At 33.2% G+C, this 15,632-nt stretch overlaps 3 protein-coding genes across 3 annotated transcripts; 2 read left to right on the top strand and 1 right to left on the bottom strand.

The window, feature by feature from the left end:
* Positions 1–4,651: 4,651 nt before the first annotated feature.
* On the bottom strand, positions 4,652–5,386 carry LOC110230882. Its single transcript, XM_021035087.1, has one exon. The coding sequence runs from the start codon at positions 5,384–5,386 to the stop codon at positions 4,652–4,654; it is 735 nt and encodes a 244-aa protein (XP_020890746.1).
* Positions 5,387–7,410: 2,024 nt separating this feature from the next.
* LOC9322756 (RNA-binding protein 1) lies at positions 7,411–9,251 on the top strand. The gene is made up of 3 exons (XM_002888165.2): positions 7,411–7,509; positions 7,779–8,072; positions 8,150–9,251. The coding sequence occupies exons 2-3, from the start codon at positions 7,851–7,853 to the stop codon at positions 9,005–9,007; spliced, it is 1,080 nt and encodes a 359-aa protein (XP_002888211.1). The 5' UTR covers positions 7,411–7,509; positions 7,779–7,850; the 3' UTR covers positions 9,008–9,251.
* A 1,223-nt stretch (positions 9,252–10,474) lies between these two features.
* LOC9322755 (GDSL esterase/lipase At3g43550) lies at positions 10,475–11,666 on the top strand. Its single transcript, XM_021035085.1, has 4 exons — positions 10,475–10,739; positions 10,829–10,959; positions 11,054–11,278; positions 11,397–11,666. Exons 1-4 carry the CDS (start codon positions 10,493–10,495, stop codon positions 11,664–11,666), a joined length of 873 nt encoding a protein of 290 aa, XP_020890744.1. The 5' UTR covers positions 10,475–10,492.
* Positions 11,667–15,632: the final 3,966 nt, after the last annotated feature.

The raw sequence follows: 15,632 nt of genomic DNA, 5'->3' as shown, positions 1-15,632 counted from the left end.
AAAAAAATTCTCTATAACTACTAATATTTTCTATATTAAAAAGTGGTGGGTTTTTTAAAAACAAATGAATACCTAAGAAGAAAAACTAAATATTAATCAGTGTTTACGAAACTAACATAGGTTGAAAAAAATTAAAGTGGTTTAAAATAAATAAAAAACTTATCCTAAACATCACACATAAAATAAAATAATCTAATCGAATAATAAAAGTGTATAGTAATAATATTTGAGAATGCTATTTGGAAATTAGAATAATAATGGTATATTGAAGAGATGATTTTGTTTTTAAATATAAATAAACGTATTTTAAAATTAGAATAACTTTTTGATATCGTAATTTACATATTTAGAAAAATCAAAACTAAGAATACTATCTAGAATCATACTATACGTCAAATTATATGTGAAAAATAAATTTTTTTTTTTTTAAACAGAGTCAAGATAAAGTGAAAAATTTGACGTTTAATCCGATGTTTGTGAATAAGAATGAGTTTATATATGAGATTTGTTGACTACAAAACAATTTTACATTTACCAAAACATGGTCAAACAAACCTTATGACAAAACATTTTTTCAAATTTTATGATGTTCACTTTAACAAAAAAAATATGCAACTTATAAAAAAAGAATTGAGTATTCAAAGATAGGAAGGAGAAATGATATACGATATATCTTGAGAACTAATTCACAATCAAGTATATTATATGTGAGTCAATATAAGGTGAAAAGAGAGTAGATGTCGGGAAACAACGAGTGAATCATATAAGATAATGAGCAAAATTGTAGTGAAGAGTGTGATCGTAAAATTCAAATGATTAGATTTATACTCAAAGATTCGCATTGATAAACATTTTAAACTAAAATCCCGCGCAACGCGCGGGTAAATAATCTAGTATAATATTAATAGTGGTTATATGTCCACAATTTCGCCATGTCAGAGCAATAGATTGTCTTAAATGAGATATATTTTGTCTATTCATAACTCATATTATGATTGTTAATTTTTAGATTAGTCGTAATGTCAATTTAGAAGCTCAAGTAACAAAAACATACAAATATAAGTTAGATGTGTCAGTTTCAACTTCAACTTGATTAGTACTAAACAAATGCAATATTGTAATTCACAAAACTTCTTAGAATATTTATGAGTAGTAAGTACATAAAGGGATAAAATAAAGTTACACACAGAAGAAGCATAAGTACCATTGATTGAACATGTAAATATATAGCGACCATTTCTACTTATTTACTATTTTAAGTTTCGTACTCCCATTTCTTTGTACATTCCTACACAGCTGGTCATGGGCCCTTCTCATTATTGTACACTTTATGTGTATTACTGGCCACATTTCTTTGTTTTGTATATATAGCAAGCTATTTTTTATATCAATTTTTAAAAACAACAGAATTCTAAACTTTTTATCAATATCTCTTTGGACAGGAAATGAAAATGGTTCTTTTTATATGACTCAAAAAGAGTTTTCTCCAAAGGGAATTTAAGAAACTATCGCTTCGTTAATTGAATCTCATGTTCTCTTGAAATGAGTTTTTAGTTTTCATTATGCTTATATACCTTAGAAGTGTTGAAACGGGCCAAATCCGTGGGCCAAACTCAAGTTGTTTCGCATGTGTTTAAAATCTTAGACCAGTTAAGAAACAAAACTCAAAGATCAATCTATTTTCAAATCATGCAGTCCATTTATTTTCTAATTCATCAAAAATTTAAACGCACAAGAAGAAATCTAAAGTAAGCTCTTCCTTGAGCATTATTCCATATATTCAAATTAAAAAAAAATTATTATCTACAAGGACTCACATTAAATTAATGAAATGAGATCCAAAAGGATCAAAACTCACACAACTTAATTCCAAAATATGTTAGGTTCCTATTTTTAACACGTTATTCTAATCTTTTCATATAGTTAGCCAAACTAATCCAAACTATAAAGAAAGAGATATGATGTAAATTAAAGATCACTGATTCATTTCTATACATGCAAAGTCGAGTATATTTTTATCACATAACGACTATTCACAAATAACAATACTAACCGACACGATTTGTAGTCTAATGGTTAGTGTAATTGATGTCGTTATGTGGCAACCTGATTCAAACTTACACATGCATTGTTATATATTGACCATAATCATTTAAATAAAAACATTAATATATCCTAACCCAGGGCCGGCCCAAAAAATTTGGATGCCTAAAGCCCAAAAATTTTTTGTTGCCCATTTACCAACAAAAATACAAAAAAATGTTAAAATTTCGGTATAATATGACTCGAACTCGCCACCTCCTGCTTATAAATGAGACAATAACCACTAAACTACGAGACTTTTTCTAACAAGTTATGCCCCTTAAAATTAAAATATAATCTGATGCCTAAAGCACCTGCTTGATGGGCCATACCCATGGGCCGGCCCTGTCCTAACCCATAGAAAATTGAATACTCACAATACGTGATATGCACGTTAAATATTTGCTTCACTTTTAGAGCAGAAGTGCCATGTCTGTTCCTCCTCTTCTTAGATCAGAATGAATGAAACCTACTCCAATTCGCAAGTGTTTTTGATCTATATTAGAACATAACTTAACAACAACAAAATATTTTTCGATAGCTAGCTAGGCATTATTAGATTAGAGAAACCTATGTATTCAATCTTGAATACTTAGTGTGTCCACTCAATATTACTAAGTGTGTCACACTTTTAATTGATGATTTTGACAACAGAATGAAACCAATTTATTATCATGGTTTATCCGGTCCTTAACATGTCCTAAAAATTAATATTGTTTCATTCAAGTTTTAAGATTAAAATACCAATAATTGTCATTGTCCACCAAAAACTATGAGGTTCGCTAAAAAGATATTTTCCCTTGGATACGTATAATGCATATTATGCATGTACGTTGTATGCATGTGGGACTCAAGAAATATGTATTTATGTATATGTTTGTAGATGAATAAATTTAAAAAGCATATAATGTGATTACACATGAACGCATGTACGTGTATGCATGTGAGACTCTACTCTATACAGATGTATTTATGTGTATGTTTGTAGATGAATGGTAATAATGGAAATGGACCAATTGGTCCCTTAGGATGTGAAATTTCATGTTCACATGGCAAATTGGTTAGTGGCTAGTAGTGGCCCTTTTGCCAGTCTATCGTCCGTAATCTGCGTCTCTAGGTACACACACATCCGTCGCTTCTGTCATTTTATCTCATGTATAGAAATTTCCCATGATTTTCAAAAATTAATGTACTATGAAAATTTTAAAATATATAGATAATGCTAGATATTGTAGTGATGATCTAGGTACGAATTCAGCTGGGATCTTTCGGTTTTGTTGGATTTTTAGGTTTACGAAGTGATCAAAAATGCCCACACGGCCGTGGTCTAGTGGTAGTTGAGAATTGAGAAAAAGTTGGAATGAACTAATTCATTTTCGATCTATCTTAGAAATAAAAAAACACATATGTATAGGAAGTCTAGGCTTGAGCTTTTGGCCTAAGCAATTTATCTAGTAGTCTAGTTACAAACGATCTGGCTACCTCATGCATTAGTCAAAAAGCATTCCAAATTTAGGACAGACAGTGAGGTGGTCCTTCGGAGAGAAATCCTGTTGTAATTCTCACATTCTCTATCTTACACTCTTTCTTATTGGTTTGTGTTCACTTGTTCTAGAGAGAAAACAAGAACACAATTTACTTTTAAAAACTACATTAATAATATCCTTTGATTGGATAATCTTACACAACACAAACAACACATACATATACTACTTCTACTTGACACACTTGCACATTGCACTTAGACCTAATCAAGTAGTCACCCTACACACATTGGAACTCTCATTCTTTGATTCACTCTTTTAGACTCTAACTAGGACTTAGTACTACTTACTTTAGTTGTCACAACCTCTTCTTGTTGGACCTTAACTAAACAACCACAAAACACTTATTCGTATGGGCCTTAATTCATCATCTGCAGCCCATCTACACTTCTCAGCCCAAAGTCAACTTCTCTTCTTTGTCGTTGACGCTTCTCTTCACAATGTCTCTTCTCCGATATCGACATCGTCTTCTTTCTTCAGATATGCTTCACAACCAAGCTTTCCTTCTTGTAGGATTTAATCTAGGATTCATGATTTCAAAAAGTCTACTCTAAAATACTTTGTGTTTCTACCAAGGCTGACTAGATCAACCGATAGAGTTTTTTTTTTTTTTGTCGTCTCTGAAATTAAAGAGAAACGTAACAGAGTCTTACAAAAACCAGAAACAGAGCAAGATAAAACGAAATCGAAAAACAAAGAGCTACAAACCAGAGACCAATGATCAAATTAAATACTACCTCGGCGTTCTTCCTCCAGTCTGTTATGTAGCCATGCCGGACCTCCTCTAGCTAGGTAAGAAGTAAACCGTCCGTCCCTTGTAACACTACAAGCAATCTCCTTGGCCAAACAATTGGCTTTCGGTGAAGAGAGTGAAAAGTTACCTCCCGCATCACCCGTATCACTTGTTGTATCTTGATAACCTGAGAACGGTATTTACGATACTCCTCCGGTCTGGCTAAAGCTTCCAAAGCTGATTTGCAATCTGACCAAACTTCACAAGAGCTTATACGCAAATCTCGTAAGCTTCATACACACCATAGGATAATATGTAACTCTGCAGCTAAGCGGTTGACCATGGGGAGGAAAGCATCTCGAGCATGAAAAACAGCCTCTCCCAGATGATTACGTAATAACCAAGCTCCTCCAATGTGAAAGGAATCCCTAATCCAAGAAGAATGAATATTACATTTAAGCTTACCCGGAGCTGGTTTAGACCATCTTCTCTCGCCCGTGGAAAAATGATTCAGGCTGCGGCTTCGATCCTGTTGAGCCACCAAGTTTTGTTGTAACCATTCTCTAGCCTCTTCCAACGCCGTTGCAACAATAAACTGAGGAGAGTTGGTCTTCGCTGCATACAATGTGGAGTTTCGGGCTTTCCAAATTTCCCATAAGAGCCATGGAATGGCCTCACGTACACTTGTATCCAAGTCTTGCCTTTCCATCAACTTCAGTAGATGAGCAAACCGTTCTGAAACAGAGTGCATCGCATACACAGGCCAGAGAGGCAGCCCCGTGCTTAGCCAGACCTGCTGCGCTATAATACACTCAAACAACACATGTGATACTGTTTCCGATGCACCATTACAGAGTTGACATATCGGAGGAACATTAACCCCATGACGTCGCAGACAGTCCGCAATTGCTAAAGCACCTGACAATGCTCTCCACATAAAGAATCTAATCTTTGGAGTTGTAGCAACCTTCCATATTTTTTCCTTGATCTTATTCGTGGCTTGATTATCTACAGAAATGACTTCCATAGACTCAGCCTCTCTTGTTAAAACCCAGTTACCACTTTTGACTGAATATTTCCCATCTCTTGTATAAGCCCAGATACATCGGTCCAACCAATAGAGTTTATAAAAAAAGAATAGAAGTTATCAACAAATTGAATTGAAACAGAATCTAATTTGGTTAGGATGATGTTTCCGTTTTGAAAATAAGAAGATAAAATTTAATATATTAACAAACTTGATGTTATCATTAAGATCATAATCTATATTTGGGTGGAGTAATTCTATTTTAGAAAGCCGATGCACACAATGTACACAATCTTTTTTTTTTTTTTTTTGATGATTACGTCAAATACGTTAAGGTTAAGAAAACTGAAAATTTCGATTTTTTTGTTTTGTTTTTTGGGTGCATTTTTTTAACAACAAAATCACTCATTTAAATTGACACCACCATAAAAGTGGCATAAGTAAGGGACAATCCATTAAAAAAAACGTGTTTTGTTCGTTACATAAATTTATTTATTTGGGCAAGTTATCATTATTTTTTTTTTCATAAGTGGATGGATATTATTATCTTAAGAAAAAGGAATATACTTTTTGTAACTATCCTTTATAATTACTTCATATTATTTAAAAAAAAAATTTTTTTGCTCTATTCAATTTTCTAATTTCTAATCCAACAACCCATCCAATTTTTTAATGGACGTATTGGGTAGCTAGATTACCAAATACAAAGCTTTTTATTACATATAATTTAGAGAGAAAAAAAAGTATTAAGTAAAATAGTGAAATAACATGATTTTTTAGAAACACATATGAATCCTATACTATTATTTGGGAAGTACATCTATAAGTTGTAACATTAACTTTTGTAATAAATTAAATACATGCCATTACAAATCTCTAATCATAACCATATTTATTCCACGTCACTCACATTAACCAATTCATTATAAAACGGATCAATGGGTCATACGGGTTTAAATAAAGAGATTACCTAATATTTAGGAGGCCAATCACGCATATAACAAACATTATTCCTTATCAATTTGTCATTATTTGGTTATATTTAATTTCCTAATAAAGATTGTAACCAAATTGCGGTGTACAGTGGATTAAAACCGAATTAAACTGCACTTGGTATAAATTCAAATTATGAATATTATACCAAATAAATATGTGTTCAAATATAATCCCTAACCAAAGTTTTAAACAATTAGAGAATGTTTAAAAAATAAAATTTTTTAATAGGTTCTATTTATTTTGTAAAAATTAAATCTCGAAAGGGACAGTACGGGAAATATGAGAATTCTATCTGAATCTCTTACCCGTTCTCTTATCTGTTGAACTAGATTAAACATTCTCATATAGGTAATTATTTTAAAGAAAACAATTATGTGACGGGAAATTTTAAGATAGGCAATGGGACGGGACGAGACTACGTTTTCTCATTGTCTTTTCTACGTAGTTGTCTGATGACAAAAACAAATCAACTCATTTACACCGAAATAAAACTAAACAAAATACCAAACTAATACGAATTCATATTATGAATGGTATACCAAATAAATATCTACACCCATTAATCCGCACGTATGTGCGGATCCGAATCTATATATATGACCAAAATAACAAAAGAATCTATATTGAATTAAATTTTATTAAAACATATTTTTTAAAATATGAAATCCCGCACGTATATGCGGATCAGGATCTAGTTAGGTTTTAAAACAAACAACCATAAATACCATAACACAATCCAATTTTATAAATAATTTTTTTTTTAAAAAATGGTTATTTAGGGCTATGAATTTTCATATTCAAAATATACTCAATAAAAATAATTTCAAACCACTCAAGCTAATCTTTAAAAAAAAAAAAAACAAATAAAACTAAATTTTATATATTTTCTTTTACAAAGAGATAATATTTAAACCGAACAATACGATAAGACTTGGGCCTAAAATCTTTGTCAAAAAGGCTTCTTAAAGCCCATTAGTTCCATTCAACATTATCGACAATAAATATAAATTAAAAAAAAAAACGTTTTAACTGAAGAAGCTAAAAGAGTTTTTAACTTTTAACTCTCTTCGTCTTCTCTCATACGGTGTCAAATCAATCTACTGTTCTCTCTCCCTCTCTCCTATCTGGTAAACTTTTCCTCTTCGCCATGAAAAATTTCTTTCTAGGGTTTTAGATTCTACAGTTCACTTAAAAAATTAGGGTTTTTGTGACAATTTCTCAATTTCATGTTCCCTTTTTCTTGTTTCTCCATAATCACTGCTTAATTTAGAATCTCCAATTTCACAAATTAGGGTTTTTTCGTTACTGTTTGATTTTGGGGCTTTTTGATTTTGAACAGTTTATTGTGTTCTTGATTTCATAATTCTGATGTTTTGATTATCTATTGCGAAATTAGGGCAAGAATCTCGGTTGATTCCGAGATTAAGGGGATTTAAGACAAACCTGCAAAATTAGGGTTTTTGTGGATATGGATTATGATCGGTTCAAGTTATTTGTTGGTGGTATTGGGAAAGAGACTAGTGAAGAAGATTTGAAGCAGTATTTTAGCAGATATGGACTTGTGTTGGGAGCTGTTGTAGCTAAAGACAAAGTCACTGGTATATCCAGAGGGTTTGGGTTTGTTCGCTTTGCTAATGATTATGATGTTGTTAAAGCTCTTAGTGGCACTCACTTCATTCTTGGTAAACCCGTAAGTGTTAACGCCTTTTACAGGATTGGGATTTTTTGTATACACTTTGTGGATTTATCAGTGTGTTTTTGTATCAGGTTGATGTGAGGAAGGCTTTTCGGAAACATGAATTGTACCAACACCCGTTTAGCATGCAGGTATTCGAGGGAAAAGTGCAACAGACCAACGGTGGTTTGCGTGAGATGGCGAGTAATGGTAATATTCATAGGACTAAGAAGATATTTGTTGGGGGTTTGTCGTCTAACACGACTCAGGAAGAGTTTAAGAGTTACTTTGAGAGGTTTGGTAGGACGATTGATGTAGTTGTGATGCATGACGGTGTGACAAACAAGCCAAGGGGTTTTGGGTTTGTTACTTATGATTCGGAGGACTCTGTTGAGTTTGTTATGCAGAGTAATTTCCATGAGTTGAGTGATAAGCGCGTTGAAGTGAAACGGGCAATACCTAAAGAAGGAATCCAGAGCAATAACGGTAATGTTAACGTTAACGTGCCTCCTACATACAGCAGCTTTCAAGCAACACCGTATGTTCCTGAGCAAAACGGATATGGGATGGTTCTACAATATCCTCCTGTGTTTGGTTATCATCACAGTGTCCAAGCCGTTCAATATCCTTATGGTTACCAATTCACAGCTCAAGTGCCTAACGTTTCATGGAACAATCCGATTATGCAACCCACCGGTTTTTACTGTGCTGCTGCTCCTCCTCCTCCTCCTCCTAGCAACACTCTTGGTTATTCCCCTTACATGAACGGGTTTGATCTTTCGGGTACGAGCATTCCCAGGTACAATCCTGTACCATGGCCTGCAACGGGGGATGCAGCTGGTGTGCTAATACAGTTCGGAGCTTTGAAGTTTGATGTCCATAGTCAAGCACATCAGAGAATGAATGGAGGTAACATGGGAATACCATTGCAGAATGGTACATATAGATAATAGTTGCAGAATGATAAATGCAATTAGGCTCACAAGGTTAGTGAAATTCTTTGGACTCTTTAAAATGGTTTTCTAGGTTCCTCATCTTTCTTCATTAACTCTTTGGTAAATGTGTTGGGTTGGTTTGGTTTCCATGTATATTGTTTAGGTATTTGATTTTAATCAACCCCAAGACCTATGTAATATATTACTGCATTGTAATATATCACATTCATTTCGTTTTATTTTGGTGCTTTTATGGTTTTGTTCATTTTGTTGTTTCTTTGATTAAATTGGCAATTATGTTTTGAATTCATGAAGGAATACAGAGAAATAGAATATCAATTAAACAGTAGAAATTAAACGAAATTACGAGAACTGAATCTGGAAATCTCTAAGAATATCATATTTTAGAAAGAAACAAATCAAGATGGGAGAAACCATTGGGCGTCCTTGAGCTTTAAGTTGGAGAAACCGGGGAAGCGTTTGAGGGTCTTTGTTGCAAGATTGAATACACAGATGTCCAGGGATGAACTTTCCAGGTGACAGACACGATCATGGCGGGTGAAATAGATGGAGTTTGGTTTGATACCAATGGAACGGTCAACAGGCACTGTGATACCCAAATGATCAAGAAACAAAGCCCCGGTGGAAATCGACAAAACTCAGACGTTCAAACACAGACCTCAAAATGTCTATAGGAATTTCTGAGCAGCAGCTAGAATTAGGAGTCTCCATGCTTCCAAACTTTAACCAAAGACCAATCCAGTGAATTATATAAAGGAGATTTTGGGACGTAGATAGTGTATGATATTTGTTTGCTGTATTTGCGTGGGCTTCTCGTTAACAAGAAGGCCAATGCTACAAAACCAAGTGAAAGAAGTCATATTTAAATTTTTTATTTTATTTTAAAACTTTATTCGTTTGAGACAAATTGTGGAGAATTAATTTTCAAGGTGCAATCTGTGAAGTATTAACCATTATAAAACGTTTAAACGTTTCAATTTTGTTTTGCAAATGATTTTACTTATCTCTTTGCTAGGGAAGGCAACAAATCATAAAATCGAACGTGTTTTAATGTGTGGTTGGCACTTGGCAGTAACGAAGTTACCGTTGAGTGTTGTTAACAAAAGAAACTTTGAAATAGTTTATATTACTATATGCTGAGAGATCATGTGTAATTTACAATACTTATATTTTTCTTGTGTATTAATCAATTTAAGGTTATGTTTATGAAATTGGTGTAAATCCCAAACATAGTATACTCAAGTTATAGACCATTTTGTTACCATTTTATTGGTAAGAAATAACAAATAAATTTCGTTGTCGTTCCAACTAATATCAAATTGATAACTAACTAGAGATTTCATATATAGAACATAACAACTATCGTTTGAAAGAGTTATTTTTAGAAGTCCAACAACTCGAAACCATATATATATATATGTCTTTTGAATTTGTAAAACACAAGCCAATCTCGAGCAGAAAAGTTACAACCCAAAGAAGATGATGAAGCTTCAAATTCTATGGCTCGCTTTGGTTTTAATCGTCGTTGAAGCTAATGCAGTCAAGCAAGGGATAAACGCAACGATCCCGGCGCTAATAGTTTTTGGAGATTCAATAATGGATACAGGAAATAACAATAATCTTCCCACTCTTCTTAAATGTAACTTCCCTCCATATGGTAAAGATTATCCTGGAGGCTTTGCCACTGGAAGATTTTCTGATGGAAGAGTTCCTTCTGATCTTATTGGTAACCATTTGAATTATTTTTTATACTTTTCAAAATTATAAATTATAGCTATTTATATATTCTGATAAGTATGTTATAAAATATTTCAGCCGAAAAGTTGGGATTGTCTAAGACATTACCAGCATATATGAATCCATATTTGAAGCCTGAGGATCTTCTTAAAGGTGTAACATTTGCATCTGGAGGAACTGGTTATGATCCTTTGACAGCTAAAATTATGGTACATTATATCTTATGTTTTTCCTCGTTAGTTTTTTTTTTTTTTTTTTCTTATGGGTGATTCATTTTTCTTACATTTATGTTTATTTTTGTAGTCAGTGATATCGGTGTGGGATCAACTCATATATTTCAAAGAATATATATCAAAGATCAAGAGGCATTTCGGAGAAGAAAAAGCCAAAGAAATCTTGGAACATAGTTTCTTTCTTGTGGTGTCTAGTAGCAATGACCTTGCTCACACTTATTTAGCTCAAGCTCATAGATATGATCGTATCTCTTACGCCAATTTCTTGGCTGATTCTGCTGTCCATTTCGTGAAAGTAAGTACTTTTTATATGTATATATATATATACATATATATATATTATAATACATGAACTAATCAATAATAGAATTACATCCAAAAACTAATTTATCCTATCTATAATTAATATTTAGGAATTACATAAGCTTGGAGCTCGGAAAATTGGAGTGTTTAGTGCAGTCCCCGTTGGTTGTGTTCCTCTTCAAAGAACAGTTTTTGGAGGGTTTTTTACAAGAGGATGTAATCAACCTCTAAACAACATGGCAAAACAATTCAACGCAAGACTTTCTCCGGCACTAGATTCTTTAGATAAAGAGTTGGATGGTGTCATCCTTTACATTAATGTTTATGATACTCTTTTCGACATGATCCAACACCCTAAAAAATACGGTAAGTCCATCTAACAGATTTATCGATATATATATATATATATATATATATTATAAATCATCTTTTATTATCTATTTTAACTAAATTTTATTCAAATTATCTCATTTCGTTTCAGGTTTTGAGGTAGCTGATAGAGGATGTTGCGGTAAAGGACTGCTCACGATATCCTATATGTGTAACTCATTGAACCCATTTACGTGTTCTAACTCTTCAGCTTATGTATTTTGGGATAGCTATCATCCAACTGAAAGAGCTTATCAAGTTATTGTCGACAATTTACTCGAAAAATATTTGAGCAAAGTCTATTGATGTTGAAGAATCAAACAAAATTGTATCTTTTTTGTCTCATTGTCTTTTTTTCATCTCAATTCATGTCTCACTATGTCTCATGCAATTTTTACTTCTCAGATTATTAACTTTAAGAGTCCTCAATAAGAATTTGCATACTATTACTTAGTAATATTATAATTAGATTCCATATCTTAAAGTTAACCATTTAAATCAACAAAAAAAAACAATAGTTGAAGTCAACATCTCTTAAGTAATTACATGTAGAAGATTACGAACCGTTGACCAGAAAGAAAAAAAAAAATTACAAACCAAATCAAAGACATGCTCGTTATTTGGTATTTATTTACTTTCTAATCCATGAACTGAAACTTTTCGTTTAATAAAATGTTCATATTTTTGCATTTGTCAAAAACAGATTACAAGACCGAATTAATTGATAATCGACAAATTTTTTTTGTCAAAAACGGTAAAGAGATTCTTACTAAATCCATTGTAGCAGCCTTTTGTTGTTGGAAATTTCATTCGAATTTCCTACGAAATATATATTTAGTAACAAATACGTAGGAATTTGATAGAAAATTATTCCTACCAAATATTTGGTAGGAAATTTGGTAAAAAAAACTATGTTTTCTTGTAGTTCTATATATCTAATATTATTTCCAACTACCCAAAACATTAACCACAAAAACTACTAGTGCATTAGTAAAATTTTGGTGGAATTCGAACAGCGAACAAAATATTAATACTGGCTGGCCTAGAACTAGAAGAAAATGTGTTAGAACAAAGGGAAATTGACTTCAGAACCATTGGTTAATTCAACTAAGCCCTATAAGCAAAACAACTTTGGACTTTCCATAATTACTCTTTGCAAATTTTTTTATAAGATTGATACTTCCAAAAATCCAACCTCATTGATCCAATAAAATATCTTTCTCCTTCTAATGAATAGAGAAGCACCATATCAGCTTGACCCCTAGTTAATTAGACCTCTAGTTAATAAGGTATTATTAATTAAGAGAGTTGGTTTAGAGTTCTCTGTTCTCCTTTATTCTTCGGACATTCTGTTTATTCGAAGTCTACCTTTGACTATTTAGTATCAGACTATTTTGAATTAATTGTTAATATTACTATTTTGAGTTAATTATTAATATTAAATTTAAATAATTTTGAAAAAAAGTTGTTACAATTATGTCGTAATGCCGTGGTAAAATAGCGCCAAACTTACTACACAACATTGTGAGACTCATCATCGTCACAAATATTTGTGACACATTAATTGTGACGGATACTGGTGTCCTTATTCCATCGCAGTTTTTGCGATGATCTTGCAACATTGACACAAAACTTTCTTGTCGCAAGGTTTGCGGCTAGTAATGATTGTGATGGATTGAATTCGGTCACAGTTACATCCAATTTTTCTTCCATTGCAAATGTCTTGTTTTTGTTGTGAGATCCCAATCAATTTCTTGGCCAGAGGCCCTAACAGACTTGAAGTTACGATATTGTTATTTCAAATTACTCAGATAGAAAAAAAAAAAATTATTACTCAGAGCCTTGAAGATGGCAATTGCATCCACCTCGAATAGCTTGAGCTATCTAACTGCCGAATGTTTGGAATATTGAGAATCATTAGGATTTTGAGAATTAATGTTTCTTTCTTACGTTCGTATCTTGGTTTTCCTCTGTTTGGATTGGCCATGATTTTGATGGAGAAATAAACATTAGGATTTTGAGAATTAATGTTAATATGTATGTAGGGTTTAATAATAACTTTTATTTATTTGTTGTTTATGTGACTTTTTTTTGGCCATTCGCTATTGTCCATAACCGCAAACGTTTCAGAAAGAAGATTTTGAAACCCAATATTTTGTGTGGTCCGAAGCGGTTAAAGTGATTTCCATGATTAGTTTTAAACGCTAGCAATCGCAACCGCCCGCAAACGTAGCATTTGATTGTGGTAGCGAGAGAACCAATCAAGCTCTATCATTTGCACAAACTCTTAAAATGATCGTTATAGAGATTGTTGGTCGTATATGCAACTTCTCTCTTGGTCAAGTTTTAATATTTCTCACTTAAAGTGAAATCGCTCCATGTTTATTAGGTCACAGAAATACGGAATGCAATGAGAAAGCGATAGGTCCTGCAAACTAGGGAGATTTTTGGGTAGTACACCCTAGATATTGATATAAGATTGGGAGCTGACTTACCAACTGATGCACTGGCTGATGTACTTCCTGACAGACTCGTTGATAGATCAGCTGATGGACTTGCTGAAATACTTTTCGTACCAGATTATTTGGTGCCAAATAAGGAAAGTTACATTTTCATTATTAATGATGCATATAAGGGAATCAAGAAGACACTCCAAACCGTCCATGAGGTTCCCCATCCGAGTTATGCTACACCTCACCTCACCCAAGACCCGTTGACTCACTTCTTTCCTCTTTTGGACTCACATGACATCACACCTCAACGGCTCTTTCCTTTTCTACAAGTCTGCATGTTTAAGAGCCTCCAAGTGATCCTAAAGCGTCCAAGAAACTGCACCTTTCTTTCCAAGTTGTCCAGATACAAATTAATGCTCCACTTGCCTTATTTGGCCGATTGCACAATCAAGCCTCCAATGGCTCTATTCCTTTATTGTTTGCTTAGAGCCTCTATATAAGCTCTCTTTCGATTTCATTTGTATTCACCAATCATTTTAGAAATAATCTCAATAAACGTTAAGTTTGTTTACAAAGAATTGTTTTTGTGTTTTGTCATTTCAAGTTGAGTGTAGTGGATTCACATCTCTTGTGTGATTTGCGGGCTGAATAACTTTTGGATTCAAGTTGTTTAATTAGTGTGAATTCAATAAAAAAAACCTCCATATATCATCGCTTATCGACTATCAAAGCTTCGAACCTTTGCTTCCGTTGATAAAATCATTGGATGGATTCCCGTGTTTGCATGAGATATGCGAGATAAACAGTTCAAGACTATTTCACGAGGAAGTGACAAAAACGATGGATTTCTTCTGCTTCTCCCGCGATGATTGATTCATAGCGGCATACACGCTTTGTAAAAGGCTAAAACAAGATTAGGTGATTTTTCAAAACGAGTGTTCAAGTTGTTCTCTGTTTTTTAATCCGAGAAATCGTACAGAGTAGGTTTACTAAAGAGTAAAACCATAATTGGAATAGAACCAGAGGATTGTGGTCTATTATCTCACTGAAGCCGGTTTGATTTAAGTGATTATGGGCATATTGGTTCTCCTGCAATTACCTGCAAACACAGAGCTGCTAGTGTTTGACAACAATCACATTTTGCGATGACACTATTTCAAAGCATCATCTTCGTACGACATTATAACAAAGGCCTTTGGCCGTTTTCAATCTCGGTTTCTTATGTCCAAGTTAGGCGTTTGGGATCTTCACACTCCAAGGAGAGTATTAGGGATACGAGTTTTGTATATTTGGGCCATATGTACCCTACGAAACTTAGAACTAGCGTGTATATAAGGAATTGTCTAGTCGATCAATAAAACCAAGTCAGTTCGATATCTAATTCTACATGATCGATTGTGTTTTTGTTCATTCCTTTTCAATGGACAATGGACACCTAGACAGCTAGTCACGGAATAATGAATTTTTACGATCTAAAGAAGCCGGCCGTTGGGAGATGGTGAAATGTGTAATGCCAGCCTAAAA

Source organism: Arabidopsis lyrata (genome assembly GCF_000004255.2).
Source record: "Arabidopsis lyrata subsp. lyrata unplaced genomic scaffold ARALYscaffold_2, whole genome shotgun sequence".
Taxonomy (NCBI): Eukaryota; Viridiplantae; Streptophyta; class Magnoliopsida; order Brassicales; family Brassicaceae; genus Arabidopsis; species Arabidopsis lyrata.
Note: the sequence above shows the minus strand (reverse complement) of the source record. Positions and strands in the feature narration are given on the sequence as shown.

Excerpts from the sequence above, each read along its gene's own strand:
- LOC110230882 (XM_021035087.1), bottom strand. The coding sequence starts at position 5,386 with ATGGAAGTCATTTCTGTAGATAATCAAGCCACGAATAAGATCAAGGAA.
- LOC9322756 (XM_002888165.2), top strand. The coding sequence starts at position 7,851 with ATGGATTATGATCGGTTCAAGTTATTTGTTGGTGGTATTGGGAAAGAG. Across the intron at positions 8,073-8,149 it reads ACTTCATTCTTGGTAAACCC|GTTGATGTGAGGAAGGCTTT; the intron begins GTAAGTGTTAAC and ends TTTTTGTATCAG.
- LOC9322755 (XM_021035085.1), top strand. The coding sequence starts at position 10,493 with ATGATGAAGCTTCAAATTCTATGGCTCGCTTTGGTTTTAATCGTCGTT. Across the intron at positions 10,740-10,828 it reads AGTTCCTTCTGATCTTATTG|CCGAAAAGTTGGGATTGTCT; the intron begins GTAACCATTTGA and ends AAAATATTTCAG. Across the intron at positions 10,960-11,053 it reads CTTTGACAGCTAAAATTATG|TCAGTGATATCGGTGTGGGA; the intron begins GTACATTATATC and ends TTATTTTTGTAG.